We start from the raw sequence: 26771 nt of genomic DNA, 5'->3' as shown, positions 1-26771 counted from the left end.
GCATCGTTAGTTCGCGAAGATTTGTTATGCAGACATGTGTATATCTGCTTGACGAGATTTGCAATTCTATTTTAAACATATTGAGTGGTGCGTTTTAACTGATTACGTATCAGTAATTTTATCAGGTAAAATGTCATTTTATACAAATACTCCCGAAAAAATAACATTTTATAAGAATCTATTATAAAATCTGAATAATAGTTAATAATATCATAATTTTGCAAATCTAAACTTGAAATTTTATTTTATATAATAAATAAGGAAATAATTAAAGATGATAATCCATTAAAATATGTTTTAATTTAATTCATAACTACTTTATTATGTGAATAACGTTTTTCCATTACAAATAAACAAATTCATCATATTTTTTTCATAGTTCTTTAAAGTTATTAATTATAAAGAAAATATACCATTAACTCATTTCAATGATCGTTTAGTTTATATGGTTAATCGAGTTCATATTTGATATTTAAATATAAAAGGGAAGTTTAAGTTTTGTGATAAATAATATTATAATAAAATAATATTTATTTATAATATTATTTATTACAAAACTTACACTTCTATTATGAACTCGATTAACAACAATAATATCTTGAATTTTACTTTTGAGTTAATATTTTTGAATTTGATTTAATATTATTTATTCGTGACAATAATTTTTAACCCAAGAATCAAAGAAACAGGAACCTGAAGAAGATTGAACTTAATTATACCGTCAAGGATATTACGTCAAGAAAACAATGTTTATCACAATATTGTTATTATCCATTTTTATTTTATTGCTGTATAATTTTTACGTCCATCATGGAAGAAACGGTCGACTCATTAATCTTATACCGGGACCATCAGGCTATCCGATAGTTGGCTATGCATTGCACGCATATGGTTCACCAGGTAAGTACAAAATTTATAATCTATTTACATTAATGAACATACAAGCCATCATATACGCATACATATATAAACAAAAGTCAAATTCATAAATTCTGTTTTTGAACAAATATCTATCAATATTATTGCATGCTGTTTACATATAGAATAATTATTCAGGCTTATCAACATTTTTCTTTGTAATAATATTCTTCCATTATCATAATTAGTTTGTTTTCAACGGATCTAAAAAAACGATACATATAAGTAAAAGTACATATAGTGTAAAGATACGCATTAAAAATAATGATGAAATTTAATTCAAAATCACAAAAATATCTATATCTACATTTATAATATGTTTTTCAGAGTACCTATGGAATCTATTATGTAAACTAACTAATGAATATTATCCAATTATTAAAATCTGGGGTTTTTTCCTCCCCGCTGTATCTATTCGTCATCCAGATGATTTAGAGGTAAAAAATGGAATTCAATTTTCTGTAAACATTACGATTTATCTAGATTTTGACATTTTGCATTCTTGTTTTATAAAACGATTTTTGTTGGTTGGCAAAAAATGTTTCTTAAAAATATGAAAAGAAAGAATATCAGAAACATTCAATTAAATGATATAATAATTTTAAATACGATTAATAAATATCTGTATCTGTATATCTGAGCGATTGAGTGTGTTATAATAATATGTTGACGCTTTTTATCTTAATATTATTTTCGGTGATTTCAGACAATACTAAGTAGCACCAAATACATCGAGAAAAGCCGTGTATATGATAGTTTACATCCCTGGTTGAACAGAGGTCTTCTCACAAGTACAGGTAACGTAATGACGTTAGGGATAAGCGTATCTACTTTATTATTATCTTATTTTACTATTACAACCTGTTATAAATCGGCCAGTCCCTATAAAATATCAAATATAATCTTACATAATTAGATTTGAGTATTATTTTAAACGGTGAACTTTTACAACCTCTTCGCTAACTTATAAATTTGAAAAAAAATTGCAAACCCGATTATTTTGAAGAATAATCTCGCGATGATGCTATATGTATTCTCAACTAGTTAGAAGTAACAGTTGTTTCAATTAAAGAAGATTTTCTACTAAAGCAAACACCGTCACATAACAGACTTTTTATTTTGAATTTATGTCTATTTATGTCAATTTATAAAGTTTTAATTAGAAAATATGTAATTACATTCAAAATGATTTTTGTAACTCATTTTATCGTAAAAATGTCAAGAAAAAAAGATTTAAAGGTTTATGAAAGAATTTTGTGATATAAAAATAAATGAAAGACGTAATTAATATTTTTTGAAGATTGGACAGTTAAACATTAAAACGTCTTATATAATATATCAATTGAATTATATATACATACATATATATATATATATCGCACTATTTCTTATTTTTATTTAAGGCACTAAATGGCAAACGCGGCGAAAATTATTGACATCTGCATTCCATTTCAATATATTAAATCAGTTTGTTGATGTCTTGATCAAGGAGGGTGATTGTATGACAAAATCTTTGAAGAATGAAGGAGGAACAGTTGTAAAAGATTTGGTACCATTTATTAGTGAACATACGCTAAACGCGATATGCGGTAAGATTCTTATTGTAATATTATGTACGATGATTTCTCATTTTTAATTATAATAGTTTAAAAGAGAAAAAGAATTTATTCGCATATGAACATCACACACATATAATTTTTAACTATATCATTGATACTAATGTTCGTATAAGATATATAATGTTCGATTTATTATATACAAAAAAATATTCAGTTGTAATAATTTTCGCGACTGAATATTCGAGCTTGTACACATATAAAGAATGTTTTGTAGAAACTTCCATGGGCATCTCTCTGCAAGAACTCGGTGAATTTCAGCAACAGTATCGAGATGCGGTGCATCAGATAATCGAAATAATAATTTATAGGTAGTTCAACGAATATAAAATATATATTAACATACACACATATAATTATCAGAATTATGTATCCTTATTGAATTACGATTTAGAATACTGAGACCTTTGCTCCATAACAAATTGTTATTCGCATTGACGCCACAAGCAAGAAAGCAAAAAAAGATTTTGAAAATATTGCATGGATTTACGGAAAAAGTACGTTAATCATATTACTGAAGATTAAATTTCTTAATCTTCGTTCCACAAGATTACGCGATTAAATATTAATAACATTATATTATTAATATTTACGATAAAAGACAATGTGCTCTTATTATTTAATACCACATTATTTAAAAAATGTAATAGTTAATTTTATAAAATTTAATAATATATAATGTAGATTATTGCTGAAAGAAGACATTATCACGAAAGCACCAATGGCCGATACTTGACAAACTTAGAAAATGACAAAGAAACGGAGATAGATGATGCAGAAGTATTTGGAAGTACGTATAAGAATCGAGAAATTTTAATTTAAATTTGAGTGTGTGCAATTTATTATTATCAATTATGCTTGCAGTATTTACATTAAACACATAATCACATGTAATAATACAAAATATGTCTGTATAAAATTAATTTATTAATATTTATAACAGATTTTGAATTTTAAACAAGAACGATGTAATATATAATAATAAATATAACATGCAAAAATGAGATTGACGCAAAAATAAGATTTTCTTTTTTATTTTTATAGTTAAAAAAAAGCGACTAGCGATGTTGGATCTCCTATTGGAGGCATCTCGGCAGAATTTTATGTCCGATTTGGACATCAGAGAGGAAGTCGATACCTTTGTGTTTGAGGTACTATCTATAATCTTTTTACAATTTTTTGTACACATTATCTAAGCTTATAATACTTTATTTGCAGGGACATGACACTACAGCAATGGGTATTACCTTTGCTTTATTATTATTAGCTGCACATAAAGATATCCAGGTACTTTTTACTCTTTATATATAGCGATGTATTATTTTTATTACAATTTTTATTAAAAGAAGCAGTACAGACATTAAGCTTTCCTTGTATATTTTCTTTCTATATATCGCAATATTGATATAAATATAGCGACAAAAAAAAAAAAAATTAAAACGTCTCTAAAATAAAAATTAAAAAAAATTAATTTTGATCTATTAAGATTTTTTATTTATTTCTATTCTGCATATAAATACTAGAATATTGAGGAATAAATTTTAATTATTATGGCACAGGAACGTGTGAGGGTTGAAGTCGATTCTGTGATGCAAGAGAATGAAGGCAAACTTACCATGAAATCGTTGCAAAACTTACAATATTTAGAAAGATGTTTGAAGGAAGCGCTACGTTTGTATCCGAGCGTGTTTTTCATATCACGAGTAACTGCGGAAGACGTAAAATTACGTAATTAATTACTTTTTTCCTTCTTATATCTTCAAACATGTCACATTACACGAAGTGTATTATTAAATGTAAAATAAGTTGAAAATAAAGTTTAATTGCTTTAACATTTTAAGCATACAATATTATGTCCATTTTAATTCTCAAAAAACTCTTATTTTTGTAAATCGTAACTAATTTTATAATATTCTTTTCAGAGTCATATGTCGTGCCTGCTGGAACGATTCTACATCTTCATATCTATGGAACTCACAGAGATCCCAATTTTTGGCCAAATCCAGATGTATTTGATCCGGATAGATTTTTGCCGGAAAAAATTCAGAATCGTCATCCTTATTCCTATCTACCATTCAGCGCAGGACCGAGGAACTGCATAGGTGAATTACATGCGATTTTATTTCTCGTATCAATAAATTTTGATACATTTGGAATTGTAGGTCAACGATTCGGTTTGCTGGAATTGAAAGCTATGATAGCTCCTTTGGTGCACAATTTTTACTTGGAGCCAGTTGATCATATAAACGATGTTCAGCTTAAGGCCGATCTAATAATTCGTCCTTCTCACCCGGTTCGTGTAAAATTCGTTCCAATCAGATGCAAATAGTCATTTGAAACAAATAATACCGATATTACATTAATGTAAGAAATGTGTTAAAAAATGTTTTAAAAATGAAAATATGAAACAAAAAAATTATATATTTTTATACGTTCAACGAAATACATATTATATATGTAAATATTATATTTAATCGTGAAAATATGCACATATAGTGTGTATTATAAATCAGAGAGATAGAGATCCTTGTATATCTAATTCATTGTGCATGAAGATCTTCTATTGTTATCTACAATTGCAATAAAAACTAAAAACTGAAGTTAATTTAATGATGAGTAAAGCTAATCAAATATACGTTTCTCTGTTTCTCCGTGTCTTGTTCAACGATGCAATGAAAAGATAAAAACATTGTGTATGAAATTTGCATTTTATACTACGTAAGTTCTTATTGTCAATTTTAATTCCTTTTAATTACCATATATATCTTGCAAGGTTTAATGCCATTTTCTAATGAAGAAACAGTAAAAGTTTCCGATTTTGATAAGCTTAAATGGATGTTACCTAAGTCAAAATTAGAGAAGTGTATTTTTTTTTATTTATTCTGTTACGGTGAAATAGCTTCCTTAAAAAAAATCGATATTTACAACATCATAGTTTATTCAAATCAAAGGCGATCTTACTTGTGTCATGTTTCTTATGAATATATCTATAATCTTATATCTATAATCTTTCTTAAATATGGTCTTACTTGGAATAAACCATCTGATCCGAGAAGATTAATTGCGTTTATTACAATTAAAATAGAAACAATGAATTAAAATATATAGAATTCAAAAATAGCAATGAATGTATCGTCGCGGACTTTTGTAAGAATAATTCGGAGCGATAAGTCACTGAACTACTCAATATGTATCTTTGAACGTCATTTTATTTATATTGAACCTTTCGATTTGATAAAACGTTAGAATATGATAAAACGTTAGAATATTTTGTAAAAATGTAAAATATTTTATCTTAAATAAAAATAATAATTTTAAACGAAAATAATCGCTATTTTAAATTAATATTATAAATCTTAATCACCTTTTCAAATAATCATACAATCATGCTTACTTCTTTAGTTAAAAATAATATTATTTCTCATCTTCAATACAAATGATATTGTTTTGCCTCTTAAGATATGCAACTCTGATTATCAATATACTTTTGACCTGAAGAAGAGTTACAAGTATAAGCCTCAAATGCCCCTTGCATTGTTAGTTCGCGGAGATTTCTTGTGCTGGCATGTATATATCTGCTTGACAAGATTTGCAATTCCATTTTAAACATTTGTGCAGTGTTTTAGCTAATCTTTGTATCAGGAAGTCTATCAGGTAATCGAGAATATTTGCATAAAATAATATTCTATAAGAAACTATTGTAAAATGTGAACAATAGTTAATAATATGATAATTAATTTAAGCCCGCAATTTTTACATAATATTTTTCAAATCACAAGTTGTTAACTTTGTTATAATCTTATTAAATGTATATGTATATATATTGATTTACGGAAATGTTAAACTAAAATAACAAGAGCAAAGAGAGAAACTTTTAATAGCGATAATATGTAGATTATATAAAAATACTAAATATAAAAGCATAATAATTTTGATAAAAAAATCAAATAATAACTTTTAAAATAATTCTTTATATATATGACATAGTTTTTAAATGTTTAATAAATAAAATTCCTCCAATTTATTATAAAGCAACTCTATATCTTTATATTTAATACACAACTTTATTACGCAGCTTCATTACGCAATTCCATGTTTTTTTTTATTATGATTGTTGTGTAAAAGAATCGAGACGTCGTCTATTCTTTATAATAGGCAAACTTTATTATAGACTTTTGATATAAACTATAAGGGATACAAAAAAAGTTTGTATGCAACAACGACGTGCAGAGAGGAGACAGAAAAGCGGCGCGCGCAAGCGTCACATGCGCTTTACGATACGCCTTGGTTACATAGAAAGGAGTGCGCATCTGACAACCGCGAAGTTTGATAACTAGAAAGCTGTGATATGGCTTTCCTCAACAATATATTTCAACAGTACAATGTCTTCACATTATGATGGTACCATCAGCATAACAGCTTACAAACTCTTTGGTATTATATATGTAATATAATTGTGCGCCGTATGGGATCCGCGGCTTAAAAATTTTAATTTTTAATACTTTAAAACGAGCCAAAAATTATTCTTTTATACATTTCAACAGTACATTGTCTTCACATTAAGATGGTACCATCAGCATACCAGCGTACTACTTTTTTAATCTAATGTACGTAAAATGAATCCGCGCCGTATGGGGTCAGCAGCTTTAAAATTAAAATTTTCAATATTTTTAATCGAGCCAAAAATTATTCTTTGATATATTTCAACAGCACATTGTTTTCACATTAGGATGGTACCATCAGCATAACAGCGTACTACTTTTCTAATCTAATGTACGTAAAATGAATCCGCGCCGTATAGAATCCGCGGTTAAAATATTTTAATTCTCAATATTTTAAAACGAGCCAAAAATTATTCTCATATATATTTCAACAGTACATTGTCTTCACATTAAGATGGTACCTTCAGCATAACAGCGTACTACTTTTTTAATCTAATACACGTAAAATGAATCCGCGCCGTATGGGGTCAGCGGTTTTAAAATTTTAATTTTCAATATTTTAATACGAGTCAAAAATTATTCTTTTACATATTTCAACAGTACATTGTCTTCACATTAAGATGGTACCATCAGCATAACAGCATACTACTTTTTTAATCTAATATACGTAAAATGAATCCGCGCCGTATAGAATCCGCGGTTAAATTATTTTAATTCTCAATATTTTAAAACGAGCCAAAAATTATTCTCATATATATTTCAACAGTACATTGTCTTCACATTAAGATGGTACCATCAGCATAACAGCGTACTACTTTTTTAATCTAATGTACGTAAAATGAATCCGCGCCGTATAGAATCCGCGGTTAAAATATTTTAATTTTCAATATTTTAAAACGAGCCAAAAATTATTCTTTTATATATTTCAACAGTACAATGTCTTCACATTAAGATGGTACCATCAGCATAACAGCGTACTACTTTTTTAATCTAATGTACGTAAGATGAATCCGCGCCGTATGGGGTCAGCGGCTTTAAAATTTAAATTTTCAATATTTTAAAACGAGCCAAAAATTATTCTCTTATATATTTCAACAGTACATTATCTTCACATTAAGATGGTACCATCAGCATAACAGCGTACTACTTTTTTAATCTAATATACGTAAAATAAATCCGCGCCGTATAGAATCCGCGGTTAAAATATTTTAATTTTCAATATTTTAATACAAGCCAAAAATTATTCTTTTATATATTTCAACAGTACATTGTCTTCATATTAAGATGGTACCATCAGCATAACAGCGTACTACTTTTTTAATCTAATGTACGTAAAATGAATCCGCGCCGTATAGAATCCTCGGTTAAAATATTTTAATTTTCAATATTTTAAAACGAGCCAAAAATTATTCTCATATATATTTCAACAGTACATTGTCTTCACATTAAGATGGTACCATCAGCATAACAGCGTACTACTTTTTTAATCTAATGTACGTAAAATGAATCCGCGCCGTATGGGGTCAGCGGCTTTAAAATTTAAATTTTCAATATTTTAAAACGAGCCAAAAATTATTCTAATATATATTTCAACAGTACATTGTCTTCACATTAAGATGGTACCATCAGCATAACTGCGTACTACTTTTTTAATCTAATGCACGTAAAATGAATCCGCGCCGTATGGGGTCAGCGGCTATAAAATATTAATTTTCAATTTTTTAATACGAGTCAAAAATTATTCTTTTATATAGTTCAACAGTACATTGTCTTCACATTAAGGTGGTACCATCAGCATAACAGCGTACTACTATTTTAATCTAATGCACGTAAAATGTTTCCGCGCCGTATGGGCTCAGCGGCTTTAAAAATTAAATTTTCAATATTTAAATACGAGCCAAAAATTATTCTTTTATATATTTCAACAGTACATTGTCTTCACATTAAGATGGTACCATCAGCATAACAGCGTACTACTATTGTAATCTAATATACGTAAATTGAATTCGCGCCGTATAGAATCCGTTGTTAAAATATTTTAATTTTCAATATTATAATACGAGCCAAAAATTATTCTTTTATATATTACAACAGTACATTGTCTTCACATTAAGATGGTACCATTAGCATAACAGCCTACTAACTTTTTGGTATAATTTGCGTAATATAATTGTGCGCCGTATGGGGTCTGCGGCTTTAAAATTTAAATTTTCAATATTTTAAAACGATCTAAAATTATTCTTTTATATATGTGTGATAAGTTTAATCATTTTAATTATTTATTTGAAAGGCACTAAGTGCATTCTCATTATGAATTTAACAGTTTTTATATTATGTAATAAATTCATTTTTTCTATTTTGGTCCCATCTGAATATTTATATAATTTAATTAAATTAAATGTGTGATAAGTTTAATCATTTTAATCACTTCTTAGAAAGACACTGAATGCATTCTCATTATAAATTTGACAGTTTTTTATTATGTCATTAATTCATTTTTACGATATTGGTCTCATTTGAATGTTTATATAATTTAATTAAATTTTATGTGTTATAAGTTTAATCATTTTAATTTCTTATTTGAAAGACACTGAATGCATTCTCATTAAAAATTTGACTATTTCTTCATTATGTAATAATTTCATTTTTACGATATTGGTCCCATTTGAATATCTATATAATTTAATTAAATTAGATGTGTGATAAGTTTAATCGTTCTAATTACTTATTTGAAAGACATCAAATGCATTTTCTTTAAGAATTTGACTCTTGCTTAATTATGTATTAAGTTAATTTTTACGATGTTAGTTCTATTTGAATATTTATATAATTAATGCCAATCAAAAACAATAAAAAGTTATACGAACTTTATAAATCGTAATTTTATTATGCGCAAAGTAATAATTTAGATAGATTAAATAGTACGATCAACAATTTCTCACTACGGTTAGTCTTTTCGTCGTGCAATCACTTAATTATTAACATAAAATCGTTAATGCCAATCAAAAACAATAAGAAATTATACGCATTTTATATATCGTAATTTTATTATGGGCAGAGTACATGTCAACAATACATGCGATTCATATGGACTTTAAAACGCGCACTTCTTAGGTCTACATCTCCTTCTTTATTATGGATGGATGGATTGCATTGTAAATATTTTTCACAGACACACATGAGTTAATCGTCAAGATTATATTACAATAGATTAATGATTATATAAGAGTCTATTTAAAACTTATAATTAGCAAGTAATTACAATTTTTATCATCAAATCTAATCAAACCTTACACGCTCTCTACTCCGATTTTCTACTATTGTTACACCGAAATTGTCAAATGATGATATTGTCGATATAGAAAGAGAGATATGAAGCTTTTCAACAAAGAGAAAGTGACATAAGCGTCTCTCTCCGATTGATCAGCTTTAAATATTAGATTATAGATCTAATAGATTATTATGGATCAAAATAAGAGATATGTGCCTTTTTATTATTCTCATCTTAAACGGTGAAACAGATAAAAAAATCGATTTTTATCGATTAAACTTATCAAAATAAAAGATAATAATACTTGTGTCACACATGTTACTTGTGAATATAAATAGATAAATCTCTCTAGAATTGAAAATCCCGATCTGATATAATTGCGAATAATATAACTGCGTTTATTACAATTAAAATATAATTCTAGAGTAACAACATGCATCGTTTGTAAACTTAAAAATATTAAAACTTAAAAAATAATTCGTAGCGATAAAGTGACTAAATTGTCTAATTCGGATCTTTAAATTGTATATATCTACTGAACCTTTCGAATTGCGACGAAGCGTTAGAATTTTCGATCACATATATGCATTTTTCTAATGAAAATTTATCAACAGAACTAAAATTTTTTCTTGCTATGCATCAATAATATCGATGTCGATATTTCGAGATTCTGAGAAAGAATAATTTTAAAAACAATCGTTATTTTACTCGAATTTCATTTTAATCAATACTTAAAATCTCGAGTTCAAATATGTTCAAATGATTAATCATTTTTATTTCTCAAAAAAATAATGTTATCTAATCTTTTGAATTAAAATGATATTATACTCTTCCTCTTAAGATGGAACTTTGACTTTATCCTTTTGAACTGTAAAATGATTATATATATTGTTTCAGATTTTCATTGTCATTTCGCGGAGATTTGTTATACTGGCACGTGTATTTATGATCTGACGAGAATTGTGATTACATTTCAAACATTGATGTGGTGTCTTAATTGATTTAAAAAATTTATTTAATTGTCAGAAACTCTGTAATCAGGTAATCGCCAGTATTTATATAAAAAACATTTTATAAGATTCTATTATAAAACAATAATTAATAATATCTATGTTTAAAATACATTATTAATCATTGATATTAATAATTGTACGAATTTTGTAATCCTATTTCAAATTTTATCTTACATTTAGTAGAAATAAAGAAACAGTAATATCTCAAAATCAAGCAAAAATTTCCTTATTTAATTTACAACTTTATTACGCAATTTTTTCTTATTGCAATGTATAAATTCATCATATCTTTTTATAATTCTTTAAAGTTATTTTATAGTTATTAAAACTATAAAAAGTATACGATTAATGCATTTCAATGATTATTCATGTTTACGATTAATACATTTAATTTAGGGCATCAAAACAACTGTCAGTTTGTCATAAAGCAAATATTTTTTTTTTTACACGTATGATCCGTATGAAGAACCAGAGAAACAAGCAGAAGATTGAACTCAATAAAACGGTGAAAGAAGGCATCACGTCAAAAAATGTTTATCACTATATTGTTATTATTCATTTTTAATTTTTTGGTGTATTAGTATTACTTGCATCATGGAAGAAACGAGCGACTCATTAATCTTATACCGGGGCCATCAGGCTATCCGATTATTGGCTATTTATTGCACTTACGTGCTTCACCAGGTAAGTACAAAGTTTATTATCTATTTACATTAATGTATGTGTGTGTGTGTGTGTGTGTGTGTGTGTGTGTGTGTGTGTGTGTGTGTGTGTGAGTGTGTGTGTGTGTGTGTGTGTGTGTGTGTGAATATACAACCCGTCATATACGCATACATATATAAACAAAAGTGTAATTCATAAATTCTATTTTTGAACAAACATCTATCAATATTATTGCATGTTGATTACTGATAAAATAATTATTCACGCTTTTATCAGCATTTTTCTTTGCAATAATATTCTTCCATTTTCTTAATTAGTTTGTTTTCAACGGATCTAAAAAAGGGTACATATAAATAAAAGTACACATAGTGTATAGATACGCATTGAAAATAATGATATGTAAATTTTTAAACAAATTACCGTAATTATATTTATAATATGTTTTTCAGAGTATCTATGGAACCAGTTATGTAAATTGACTAATGAATATATTTGTAAAATCTGGGGTTTATTTCTTCCCGTTGTATCTATTCGTCATTCAGATGATTTAGAGGTAAAAAATGAAATTCACTTCTCTGTAAACATTACGATTTATCTAGATTTAGGAATTTTGCATTCTTGTTTTATAAAAAGAGTTTTTGTTGGTAAAAAATGTTTCCTAAAAATATGAAAAGAGAGATTATCAGCAACATTCAATTAAGATTATATAATAATTTGAGATACGATTAATAAATATCTGTGTCTATGTATCTGAGAGATAAAGTGTGTTATAATATGTTGACGTTTTTATCTTAACATTATTTTCGGTGATTTCAGACAATACTAACAATAAGTAGCACCAAACACATCGAGAAAAGCCGTTTATATGATATGTTCCATCCTTGGTTAAACAGAGGTCTTCTCACCAGTACAGGTAACGTAATGACGTTAAGGTATAAGCATATCTATTTTACTATTATTTTATTTTACTATTACAACCTGTTATAAATCGGCCTGTCTCTATATAGAAAATCAAATATAATCTTACATAATTAAATTTGAGTATTATTTTAAATGGTGAACTTTTACAACTTCTTTGTTAACTTATAAATTTAATAAAAGTTGCAAGCCCGATTATATTGAAAAATAATCTCGCGATGATGCAATATGTATTCTCAACTAGATAGAAGTAACAGTTGTTTCAATTAAAGAAGATTTTCTACTAAAGCAAATACCGTCACATAACAGACTTTTTATTTTGAATTTATGTCTATTTATGTCAATTTATAAAGTTTTAATTAGAAAATATGTAATTACATTCAAAATGATTTTTGTAACTCATTTTATCGTAAAAATGTCAAGAAAAAAAGATTTAAAGGTTTATGAAAGAATTTTGTGATATAAAAATAAATGAAAGACGTAATTAATATTTTTTGAGGATCGGACACTTAAACATAAAAATGTCTTATATAATATATCAATTGTATTATATAGACATACATATATCACACTATTTCTTGTTTTTATTTTAGGTACTAAGTGACAAAAGCGGCGAAAGTTATTAACATCTGCATTCCATTTCAATATATTAAATCAGTTAGTTGATGTCTTGATCAAGGAGATTGATTGTATGACAAAATCTTTGAAGAACAAAGGAGGCACAGTTGTAAAAGAATTGGTACCATTTATTAGTAAACATACGCTAAACGCGATATGCGGTAAGATTCTTATTGTCCTATTATGTACAATGATTTAATTCTAAATCACAATAGTTTAAAACGAAAAGAAAAATAATTTATTCGCATATAAACATCACACACATATAATTTTTAACAATATGATTGATACTAATGTTCGTATAAGAAGTATAATATTTCGGTTCGTATAAGATATATAAAGTGTAAAGGCAGATATAATAATTTATCCGTCTCATCCGATTCGTGTAAAATTCGTACCAATCAGCAATCAGCCATTTGAAACTAACACAAATACCACATAAGTGTAAGCAGTTTATGTATTGCAGAAATAGAAGAAGTTAAAGAAGAAGAAGAATGTTTAAAAAACATGTTAGTCAAAAGAATAAAATTTTATATAACTTGTATTATTTTTCTAATAAACGCAATTTTCAAAAGCATTAATATTATTTTTGCAAAACGTAAAGTCTTTCTCGAGATTTAAACAATAAAATAAACACTTTAGCAATATTATCGTGCGCAATAAGTCTTTGACAATTTGCTTGACAATTCTTTGTGTTATTATCACATTACTGTTAATTTTTTTAATGGCATAAACTAATCGTCTAGCCTGTTTAAGATTAATTGATATATAAAAGTGCAAAACTAATATTTAACAAACCATCATCTATGTATGCTCTATTCTAATATTCTGCTGTTATTACATTACAAGAATAAGATAATGATTAATGAAACTAACTAATTGAACTTTAGTCTGACTGAAATCAGTTTCAGATGATGAACAAGTATTAGATGATAGTCAATTGACCTTGTCAATTGACTTAATCTATCTCTCTGTCGGATAAAAGCTATACAAATCGAGATTTTATTATCGTTTTTCATCCATCATCGAACTCTCATGTGTTTTATCAATTAAAGTCTACAATCTATTAAAGAAAGAGAGAGATGAGGTTTTTTCTAACGAAAGAAAAAGAACAAAAATTTTACCTTCCAATTTTGATGGATTTTGAATATGTTATCTAGGTCAAAATAAGTGTATATTTTTTTATTTATTTTCTTAAGGTGCTCTTTAAAACAATTGACTTTTACAACATTATAACTCATCGAAATAGAAAGGTTTGGTCACATATTATTAAGGTCACACTTGTGTTATGTACATTGTGAGTATAATGTCTTCTTCTTTTAATAAATCACTTGATACGAGAAAAATAATTATGTTTATTATAATTAAAATAAAATTCAAGAGTAGCAATTAGCGACGTTCGATCTTTCTAAGGATAATTCATAACAATAAATGAACATCTCTGGATCGTCCTTTATCTACTGAACCTTTCGAATTTTGACAAAGCTTTAAAATGTTCAATCACGATATATCGAAAAATATATATATTTTTTGGTGAAAATTTGTGAAAAATGTAAAATTTTTTTTTTCTTCATCGTTAATATTGATGTTAATATCTTGATTTTGAAAAACAATATTTTTAAACGAAAAAACCGCTGTTTTAAATAAATACTTTAAATCGAGTCACATTTTCAAATAATTTAACTCAATAATTCTTTTCTTCTTAGATAAATATAATATTGTTTGACTTCAATAGATTTATTTTGCCTCTTTAGATATGATACTTTAATTATCAATATGCTCTTGACTTGAAGAAGGATTATAAATGTAAGTCTCAGACTTGCATCGTTAGTTCGCGAAGATTTGTTATGCAGACATGTGTATATCTGCTTGACGAGATTTGCAATTCTATTTTAAACATATTGAGTGGTGCGTTTTAACTGATTACGTATCAGTAATTTTATCAGGTAAAATGTCATTTTATACAAATACTCCCGAAAAAATAACATTTTATAAGAATCTATTATAAAATCTGAATAATAGTTAATAATATCATAATTTTGCAAATCTAAACTTGAAATTTTATTTTATATAATAAATAAGGAAATAATTAAAGATGATAATCCATTAAAATATGTTTTAATTTAATTCATAACTACTTTATTATGTGAATAACGTTTTTCCATTACAAATAAACAAATTCATCATATTTTTTTCATAGTTCTTTAAAGTTATTAATTATAAAGAAAATATACCATTAACTCATTTCAATGATCGTTTAGTTTATATGGATAATCGAGTTCATATTTGATATTTAAATATAAAAGGGAAGTTTAAGTTTTGTGATAAATAATATTATAATAAAATAATATTTATTTATAATATTATTTATTACAAAACTTACACTTCTATTATGAACTCGATTAACAACAATAATATCTTGAATTTTACTTTTGAGTTAATATTTTTGAATTTGATTTAATATTATTTATTCGTGACAATAATTTTTAACCCAAGAATCAAAGAAACAGGAACCTGAAGAAGATTGAACTTAATTATACCGTCAAGGATATTACGTCAAGAAAACAATGTTTATCACAATATTGTTATTATCCATTTTTATTTTATTGCTGTATAATTTTTACGTCCATCATGGAAGAAACGGTCGACTCATTAATCTTATACCGGGACCATCAGGCTATCCGATAGTTGGCTATGCATTGCACCTATGTGGTTCACCAGGTAAGTACAAAATTTATAATCTATTTACATTAATGAACATACAAGCCATCATATACGCATACATATATAAACAAAAGTCAAATTCATAAATTCTGTTTTTGAACAAATATCTATCAATATTATTGCATGCTGTTTACATATAGAATAATTATTCAGGCTTATCAACATTTTTCTTTGTAATAATATTCTTCCATTATCATAATTAGTTTGTTTTCAACGGATCTAAAAAAACGATACATATAAGTAAAAGTACATATAGTGTAAAGATACGCATTAAAAATAATGATGAAATTTAATTCAAAATCACAAAAATATCTATATCTACATTTATAATATGTTTTTCAGAGTACCTATGGAACCTATTATGTAAACTAACTAATGAATATTATCCAATTATTAAAATCTGGGGTTTTTTCCTCCCCGCTGTATCTATTCGTCATCCAGATGATTTAGAGGTAAAAAATGGAATTCAATTTTCTGTAAACATTACGATTTATCTAGATTTTGACATTTTGCATTCTTGTTTTATAAAACGATTTTTGTTGGTTGGCAAAAAATGTTTCTTAAAAATATGAAAAGAAAGAATATCAGAAACATTCAATTAAATGATATAATAATTTTAAATACGATTAATAAATATCTGTATCTGTATATCTGAGCGATTGAGTGTGTTATAATAATATGTTGACGCTTTTTATCTTAATATTATTTTCGGTGATTTCAGACAATACTAAGTAGCACCAAATACATCGAGAAAAGCCGTGTATATGATAGTTTACATCCCTGGTTGAACAGAGGTCTTCTCACAAGTACAGGTAACGTAATGACGTTAGGGATAAGCGTATCTACTTTATTATTATCTTATTTTACTATTACAACCTGTTATAAATCGGCCAGTCCCTATAAAATATCAAATATAATCTTACATAATTAGATTTGAGTATTATTTTAAACGGTGAACTTTTACAACCTCTTCGCTAACTTATAAATTTGAAAAAAAATTGCAAACCCGATTATTTTGAAGAATAATCTCGCGATGATGCTATATGTATTCTCAACTAGTTAGAAGTAACAGTTGTTTCAATTAAAGAAGATTTTCTACTAAAGCAAACACCGTCACATAACAGACTTTTTATTTTGAATTTATGTCTATTTATGTCAATTTATAAAGTTTTAATTAGAAAATATGTAATTACATTCAAAATGATTTTTGTAACTCATTTTATCGTAAAAATGTCAAGAAAAAAAGATTTAAAGGTTTATGAAAGAATTTTGTGATATAAAAATAAATGAAAGACGTAATTAATATTTTTTGAAGATTGGACAGTTAAACATTAAAACGTCTTATATAATATATCAATTGAATTATATATACATACATATATATATATATATCGCACTATTTCTTATTTTTATTTAAGGCACTAAATGGCAAACGCGGCGAAAATTATTGACATCTGCATTCCATTTCAATATATTAAATCAGTTTGTTGATGTCTTGATCAAGGAGGGTGATTGTATGACAAAATCTTTGAAGAATGAAGGAGGAACAGTTGTAAAAGATTTGGTACCATTTATTAGTGAACATACGCTAAACGCGATATGCGGTAAGATTCTTATTGTAATATTATGTACGATGATTTCTCATTTTTAATTATAATAGTTTAAAAGAGAAAAAGAATTTATTCGCATATGAACATCACACACATATAATTTTTAACTATATCATTGATACTAATGTTCGTATAAGATATATAATGTTCGATTTATTATATACAAAAAAATATTCAGTTGTAATAATTTTCGCGACTGAATATTCGAGCTTGTACACATATAAAGAATGTTTTGTAGAAACTTCCATGGGCATCTCTCTGCAAGAACTCGGTGAATTTCAGCAACAGTATCGAGATGCGGTGCATCAGATAATCGAAATAATAATTTATAGGTAGTTCAACGAATATAAAATATATATTAACATACACACATATAATTATCAGAATTATGTATCCTTATTGAATTACGATTTAGAATACTGAGACCTTTGCTCCATAACAAATTGTTATTCGCATTGACGCCACAAGCAAGAAAGCAAAAAAAGATTTTGAAAATATTGCATGGATTTACGGAAAAAGTACGTTAATCATATTACTGAAGATTAAATTTCTTAATCTTCGTTCCACAAGATTACGCGATTAAATATTAATAACATTATATTATTAATATTTACGATAAAAGACAATGTGCTCTTATTATTTAATACCACATTATTTAAAAAATGTAATAGTTAATTTTATAAAATTTAATAATATATAATGTAGATTATTGCTGAAAGAAGACATTATCACGAAAGCACCAATGGCCGATACTTGACAAACTTAGAAAATGACAAAGAAACGGAGATAGATGATGCAGAAGTATTTGGAAGTACGTATAAGAATCGAGAAATTTTAATTTAAATTTGAGTGTGTGCAATTTATTATTATCAATTATGCTTGCAGTATTTACATTAAACACATAATCACATGTAATAATACAAAATATGTCTGTATAAAATTAATTTATTAATATTTATAACAGATTTTGAATTTTAAACAAGAACGATGTAATATATAATAATAAATATAACATGCAAAAATGAGATTGACGCAAAAATAAGATTTTCTTTTTTATTTTTATAGTTAAAAAAAAGCGACTAGCGATGTTGGATCTCCTATTGGAGGCATCTCGGCAGAATTTTATGTCCGATTTGGACATCAGAGAGGAAGTCGATACCTTTGTGTTTGAGGTACTATCTATAATCTTTTTACAATTTTTTGTACACATTATCTAAGCTTATAATACTTTATTTGCAGGGACATGACACTACAGCAATGGGTATTACCTTTGCTTTATTATTATTAGCTGCACATAAAGATATCCAGGTACTTTTTACTCTTTATATATAGCGATGTATTATTTTTATTACAATTTTTATTAAAAGAAGCAGTACAGACATTAAGCTTTCCTTGTATATTTTCTTTCTATATATCGCAATATTGATATAAATATAGCGACAAAAAAAAAAAAAATTAAAACGTCTCTAAAATAAAAATTAAAAAAAATTAATTTTGATCTATTAAGATTTTTTATTTATTTCTATTCTGCATATAAATACTAGAATATTGAGGAATAAATTTTAATTATTATGGCACAGGAACGTGTGAGGGTTGAAGTCGATTCTGTGATGCAAGAGAATGAAGGCAAACTTACCATGAAATCGTTGCAAAACTTACAATATTTAGAAAGATGTTTGAAGGAAGCGCTACGTTTGTATCCGAGCGTGTTTTTCATATCACGAGTAACTGCGGAAGACGTAAAATTACGTAATTAATTACTTTTTTCCTTCTTATATCTTCAAACATGTCACATTACACGAAGTGTATTATTAAATGTAAAATAAGTTGAAAATAAAGTTTAATTGCTTTAACATTTTAAGCATACAATATTATGTCCATTTTAATTCTCAAAAAACTCTTATTTTTGTAAATCGTAACTAATTTTATAATATTCTTTTCAGAGTCATATGTCGTGCCTGCTGGAACGATTCTACATCTTCATATCTATGGAACTCACAGAGATCCCAATTTTTGGCCAAATCCAGATGTATTTGATCCGGATAGATTTTTGCCGGAAAAAATTCAGAATCGTCATCCTTATTCCTATCTACCATTCAGCGCAGGACCGAGGAACTGCATAGGTGAATTACATGCGATTTTATTTCTCGTATCAATAAATTTTGATACATTTGGAATTGTAGGTCAACGATTCGGTTTGCTGGAATTGAAAGCTATGATAGCTCCTTTGGTGCACAATTTTTACTTGGAGCCAGTTGATCATATAAACGATGTTCAGCTTAAGGCCGATCTAATAATTCGTCCTTCTCACCCGGTTCGTGTAAAATTCGTTCCAATCAGATGCAAATAGTCATTTGAAACAAATAATACCGATATTACATTAATGTAAGAAATGTGTTAAAAAATGTTTTAAAAATGAAAATATGAAACAAAAAAATTATATATTTTTATACGTTCAACGAAATACATATTATATATGTAAATATTATATTTAATCGTGAAAATATGCACATATAGTGTGTATTATAAATCAGAGAGATAGAGATCCTTGTATATCTAATTCATTGTGCATGAAGATCTTCTATTGTTATCTACAATTGCAATAAAAACTAAAAACTGAAGTTAATTTAATGATGAGTAAAGCTAATCAAATATACGTTTCTCTGTTTCTCCGTGTCTTGTTCAACGATGCAATGAAAAGATAAAAACATTGTGTATGAAATTTGCATTTTATACTACGTAAGTTCTTATTGTCAATTTTAATTCCTTTTAATTACCATATATATCTTGCAAGGTTTAATGCCATTTTCTAATGAAGAAACAGTAAAAGTTTCCGATTTTGATAAGCTTAAATGGATGTTACCTAAGTCAAAATTAGAGAAGTGTATTTTTTTTTATTTATTCTGTTACGGTGAAATAGCTTCCTTAAAAAAAATCGATATTTACAACATCATAGTTTATTCAAATCAAAGGCGATCTTACTTGTGTCATGTTTCTTATGAATATATCTATAATCTTATATCTATAATCTTTCTTAAATATGGTCTTACTTGGAATAAACCATCTGATCCGAGAAGATTAATTGCGTTTATTACAATTAAAATAGAAACAATGAATTAAAATATATAGAATTCAAAAATAGCAATGAATGTATCGTCGCGGACTTTTGTAAGAATAATTCGGAGCGATAAGTCACTGAACTACTCAATATGTATCTTTGAACGTCATTTTATTTATATTGAACCTTTCGATTTGATAAAACGTTAGAATATGATAAAACGTTAGAATATTTTGTAAAAATGTAAAATATTTTATCTTAAATAAAAATAATAATTTTAAACGAAAATAATCGCTATTTTAAATTAATATTATAAATCTTAATCACCTTTTCAAATAATCATACAATCATGCTTACTTCTTTAGTTAAAAATAATATTATTTCTCATCTTCAATACAAATGATATTGTTTTGCCTCTTAAGATATGCAACTCTGATTATCAATATACTTTTGACCTGAAGAAGAGTTACAAGTATAAGCCTCAAATGCCCCTTGCATTGTTAGTTCGCGGAGATTTCTTGTGCTGGCATGTATATATCTGCTTGACAAGATTTGCAATTCCATTTTAAACATTTGTGCAGTGTTTTAGCTAATCTTTGTATCAGGAAGTCTATCAGGTAATCGAGAATATTTGCATAAAATAATATTCTATAAGAAACTATTGTAAAATGTGAACAATAGTTAATAATATGATAATTAATTTAAGCCCGCAATTTTTACATAATATTTTTCAAATCACAAGTTGTTAACTTTGTTATAATCTTATTAAATGTATATGTATATATATTGATTTACGGAAATGTTAAACTAAAATAACAAGAGCAAAGAGAGAAACTTTTAATAGCGATAATATGTAGATTATATAAAAATACTAAATATAAAAGCATAATAATTTTGATAAAAAAATCAAATAATAACTTTTAAAATAATTCTTTATATATATGACATAGTTTTTAAATGTTTAATAAATAAAATTCCTCCAATTTATTATAAAGCAACTCTATATCTTTATATTTAATACACAACTTTATTACGCAGCTTCATTACGCAATTCCATGTTTTTTTTTATTATGATTGTTGTGTAAAAGAATCGAGACGTCGTCTATTCTTTATAATAGGCAAACTTTATTATAGACTTTTGATATAAACTATAAGGGATACAAAAAAAGTTTGTATGCAACAACGACGTGCAGAGAGGAGACAGAAAAGCGGCGCGCGCAAGCGTCACATGCGCTTTACGATACGCCTTGGTTACATAGAAAGGAGTGCGCATCTGACAACCGCGAAGTTTGATAACTAGAAAGCTGTGATATGGCTTTCCTCAACAATATATTTCAACAGTACAATGTCTTCACATTATGATGGTACCATCAGCATAACAGCTTACAAACTCTTTGGTATTATATATGTAATATAATTGTGCGCCGTATGGGATCCGCGGCTTAAAAATTTTAATTTTTAATACTTTAAAACGAGCCAAAAATTATTCTTTTATACATTTCAACAGTACATTGTCTTCACATTAAGATGGTACCATCAGCATACCAGCGTACTACTTTTTTAATCTAATGTACGTAAAATGAATCCGCGCCGTATGGGGTCAGCAGCTTTAAAATTAAAATTTTCAATATTTTTAATCGAGCCAAAAATTATTCTTTGATATATTTCAACAGCACATTGTTTTCACATTAGGATGGTACCATCAGCATAACAGCGTACTACTTTTCTAATCTAATGTACGTAAAATGAATCCGCGCCGTATAGAATCCGCGGTTAAAATATTTTAATTCTCAATATTTTAAAACGAGCCAAAAATTATTCTCATATATATTTCAACAGTACATTGTCTTCACATTAAGATGGTACCTTCAGCATAACAGCGTACTACTTTTTTAATCTAATACACGTAAAATGAATCCGCGCCGTATGGGGTCAGCGGTTTTAAAATTTTAATTTTCAATATTTTAATACGAGTCAAAAATTATTCTTTTACATATTTCAACAGTACATTGTCTTCACATTAAGATGGTACCATCAGCATAACAGCATACTACTTTTTTAATCTAATATACGTAAAATGAATCCGCGCCGTATAGAATCCGCGGTTAAATTATTTTAATTCTCAATATTTTAAAACGAGCCAAAAATTATTCTCATATATATTTCAACAGTACATTGTCTTCACATTAAGATGGTACCATCAGCATAACAGCGTACTACTTTTTTAATCTAATGTACGTAAAATGAATCCGCGCCGTATAGAATCCGCGGTTAAAATATTTTAATTTTCAATATTTTAAAACGAGCCAAAAATTATTCTTTTATATATTTCAACAGTACAATGTCTTCACATTAAGATGGTACCATCAGCATAACAGCGTACTACTTTTTTAATCTAATGTACGTAAGATGAATCCGCGCCGTATGGGGTCAGCGGCTTTAAAATTTAAATTTTCAATATTTTAAAACGAGCCAAAAATTATTCTCTTATATATTTCAACAGTACATTATCTTCACATTAAGATGGTACCATCAGCATAACAGCGTACTACTTTTTTAATCTAATATACGTAAAATAAATCCGCGCCGTATAGAATCCGCGGTTAAAATATTTTAATTTTCAATATTTTAATACAAGCCAAAAATTATTCTTTTATATATTTCAACAGTACATTGTCTTCATATTAAGATGGTACCATCAGCATAACAGCGTACTACTTTTTTAATCTAATGTACGTAAAATGAATCCGCGCCGTATAGAATCCTCGGTTAAAATATTTTAATTTTCAATATTTTAAAACGAGCCAAAAATTATTCTCATATATATTTCAACAGTACATTGTCTTCACATTAAGATGGTACCATCAGCATAACAGCGTACTACTTTTTTAATCTAATGTACGTAAAATGAATCCGCGCCGTATGGGGTCAGCGGCTTTAAAATTTAAATTTTCAATATTTTAAAACGAGCCAAAAATTATTCTAATATATATTTCAACAGTACATTGTCTTCACATTAAGATGGTACCATCAGCATAACTGCGTACTACTTTTTTAATCTAATGCACGTAAAATGAATCCGCGCCGTATGGGGTCAGCGGCTATAAAATATTAATTTTCAATTTTTTAATACGAGTCAAAAATTATTCTTTTATATAGTTCAACAGTACATTGTCTTCACATTAAGGTGGTACCATCAGCATAACAGCGTACTACTATTTTAATCTAATGCACGTAAAATGTTTCCGCGCCGTATGGGCTCAGCGGCTTTAAAAATTAAATTTTCAATATTTAAATACGAGCCAAAAATTATTCTTTTATATATTTCAACAGTACATTGTCTTCACATTAAGATGGTACCATCAGCATAACAGCGTACTACTATTGTAATCTAATATACGTAAATTGAATTCGCGCCGTATAGAATCCGTTGTTAAAATATTTTAATTTTCAATATTATAATACGAGCCAAAAATTATTCTTTTATATATTACAACAGTACATTGTCTTCACATTAAGATGGTACCATTAGCATAACAGCCTACTAACTTTTTGGTATAATTTGCGTAATATAATTGTGCGCCGTATGGGGTCTGCGGCTTTAAAATTTAAATTTTCAATATTTTAAAACGATCTAAAATTATTCTTTTATATATGTGTGATAAGTTTAATCATTTTAATTATTTATTTGAAAGGCACTAAGTGCATTCTCATTATGAATTTAACAGTTTTTATATTATGTAATAAATTCATTTTTTCTATTTTGGTCCCATCTGAATATTTATATAATTTAATTAAATTAAATGTGTGATAAGTTTAATCATTTTAATCACTTCTTAGAAAGACACTGAATGCATTCTCATTATAAATTTGACAGTTTTTTATTATGTCATTAATTCATTTTTACGATATTGGTCTCATTTGAATGTTTATATAATTTAATTAAATTTTATGTGTTATAAGTTTAATCATTTTAATTTCTTATTTGAAAGACACTGAATGCATTCTCATTAAAAATTTGACTATTTCTTCATTATGTAATAATTTCATTTTTACGATATTGGTCCCATTTGAATATCTATATAATTTAATTAAATTAGATGTGTGATAAGTTTAATCGTTCTAATTACTTATTTGAAAGACATCAAATGCATTTTCTTTAAGAATTTGACTCTTGCTTAATTATGTATTAAGTTAATTTTTACGATGTTAGTTCTATTTGAATATTTATATAATTAATGCCAATCAAAAACAATAAAAAGTTATACGAACTTTATAAATCGTAATTTTATTATGCGCAAAGTAATAATTTAGATAGATTAAATAGTACGATCAACAATTTCTCACTACGGTTAGTCTTTTCGTCGTGCAATCACTTAATTATTAACATAAAATCGTTAATGCCAATCAAAAACAATAAGAAATTATACGCATTTTATATATCGTAATTTTATTATGGGCAGAGTACATGTCAACAATACATGCGATTCATATGGACTTTAAAACGCGCACTTCTTAGGTCTACATCTCCTTCTTTATTATGGATGGATGGATTGCATTGTAAATATTTTTCACAGACACACATGAGTTAATCGTCAAGATTATATTACAATAGATTAATGATTATATAAGAGTCTATTTAAAACTTATAATTAGCAAGTAATTACAATTTTTATCATCAAATCTAATCAAACCTTACACGCTCTCTACTCCGATTTTCTACTATTGTTACACCGAAATTGTCAAATGATGATATTGTCGATATAGAAAGAGAGATATGAAGCTTTTCAACAAAGAGAAAGTGACATAAGCGTCTCTCTCCGATTGATCAGCTTTAAATATTAGATTATAGATCTAATAGATTATTATGGATCAAAATAAGAGATATGTGCCTTTTTATTATTCTCATCTTAAACGGTGAAACAGATAAAAAAATCGATTTTTATCGATTAAACTTATCAAAATAAAAGATAATAATACTTGTGTCACACATGTTACTTGTGAATATAAATAGATAAATCTCTCTAGAATTGAAAATCCCGATCTGATATAATTGCGAATAATATAACTGCGTTTATTACAATTAAAATATAATTCTAGAGTAACAACATGCATCGTTTGTAAACTTAAAAATATTAAAACTTAAAAAATAATTCGTAGCGATAAAGTGACTAAATTGTCTAATTCGGATCTTTAAATTGTATATATCTACTGAACCTTTCGAATTGCGACGAAGCGTTAGAATTTTCGATCACATATATGCATTTTTCTAATGAAAATTTATCAACAGAACTAAAATTTTTTCTTGCTATGCATCAATAATATCGATGTCGATATTTCGAGATTCTGAGAAAGAATAATTTTAAAAACAATCGTTATTTTACTCGAATTTCATTTTAATCAATACTTAAAATCTCGAGTTCAAATATGTTCAAATGATTAATCATTTTTATTTCTCAAAAAAATAATGTTATCTAATCTTTTGAATTAAAATGATATTATACTCTTCCTCTTAAGATGGAACTTTGACTTTATCCTTTTGAACTGTAAAATGATTATATATATTGTTTCAGATTTTCATTGTCATTTCGCGGAGATTTGTTATACTGGCACGTGTATTTATGATCTGACGAGAATTGTGATTACATTTCAAACATTGATGTGGTGTCTTAATTGATTTAAAAAATTTATTTAATTGTCAGAAACTCTGTAATCAGGTAATCGCCAGTATTTATATAAAAAACATTTTATAAGATTCTATTATAAAACAATAATTAATAATATCTATGTTTAAAATACATTATTAATCATTGATATTAATAATTGTACGAATTTTGTAATCCTATTTCAAATTTTATCTTACATTTAGTAGAAATAAAGAAACAGTAATATCTCAAAATCAAGCAAAAATTTCCTTATT

At 26.8% G+C, this 26771-nt stretch overlaps 2 protein-coding genes and 1 pseudogene across 8 annotated transcripts; all 3 read left to right on the top strand.

Moving 5' to 3' along the window:
• Positions 1-4: 4 nt before the first annotated feature.
• Positions 5-5791, top strand: LOC145948497 (cytochrome P450 4C1-like). 4 transcript variants are annotated; one of them, XM_083058184.1, is made up of 13 exons: positions 5-125; positions 676-900; positions 1246-1355; positions 1625-1715; positions 2322-2507; positions 2752-2845; positions 2929-3031; positions 3219-3324; positions 3579-3685; positions 3753-3821; positions 4094-4262; positions 4457-4636; positions 4697-5788. In XM_083058184.1, exons 2-13 carry the CDS (start codon positions 747-749, stop codon positions 4861-4863), a joined length of 1536 nt encoding a protein of 511 aa, XP_082914310.1. In that variant the 5' UTR covers positions 5-125; positions 676-746; the 3' UTR covers positions 4864-5788. The 4 variants fall into 4 exon arrangements, with proteins under 4 accessions (XP_082914310.1, XP_082914307.1, XP_082914309.1 ...); XM_083058181.1 differs by having other exon boundaries at positions 4457-5791; XM_083058183.1 differs by having other exon boundaries at positions 11-125; positions 690-900; positions 4457-5791.
• A 295-nt stretch (positions 5792-6086) lies between these two features.
• On the top strand, positions 6087-13937 carry LOC145948495 (cytochrome P450 4C1-like; annotated as a pseudogene).
• Positions 13938-15246: 1309 nt separating this feature from the next.
• Positions 15247-21071, top strand: LOC145948493 (cytochrome P450 4C1-like). Of its 4 annotated transcripts, XM_083058180.1 has the most exons (13): positions 15247-15405; positions 15956-16180; positions 16526-16635; positions 16905-16995; positions 17602-17787; positions 18032-18125; positions 18209-18311; positions 18499-18604; positions 18859-18965; positions 19033-19101; positions 19374-19542; positions 19737-19916; positions 19977-21067. In XM_083058180.1, the coding sequence occupies exons 2-13, from the start codon at positions 16027-16029 to the stop codon at positions 20141-20143; spliced, it is 1536 nt and encodes a 511-aa protein (XP_082914306.1). In that variant the 5' UTR covers positions 15247-15405; positions 15956-16026; the 3' UTR covers positions 20144-21067. The 4 variants fall into 4 exon arrangements, with proteins under 4 accessions (XP_082914306.1, XP_082914303.1, XP_082914304.1 ...); XM_083058177.1 differs by having other exon boundaries at positions 19737-21070; XM_083058178.1 differs by having other exon boundaries at positions 15280-15405; positions 15964-16180; positions 19737-21070.
• The last annotated feature ends 5700 nt before the right edge of the window (positions 21072-26771 follow it).

The sequence above is a fragment of the Prenolepis imparis genome, unplaced genomic scaffold, assembly GCF_030444845.1.
Source record: "Prenolepis imparis isolate NDT839.2.m4 unplaced genomic scaffold, iyPreImpa1.0 SCAF_420, whole genome shotgun sequence".
Classification (NCBI taxonomy): Eukaryota; Metazoa; Arthropoda; class Insecta; order Hymenoptera; family Formicidae; genus Prenolepis; species Prenolepis imparis.
This window is presented reverse-complemented; position numbering and strand designations above follow the sequence as displayed.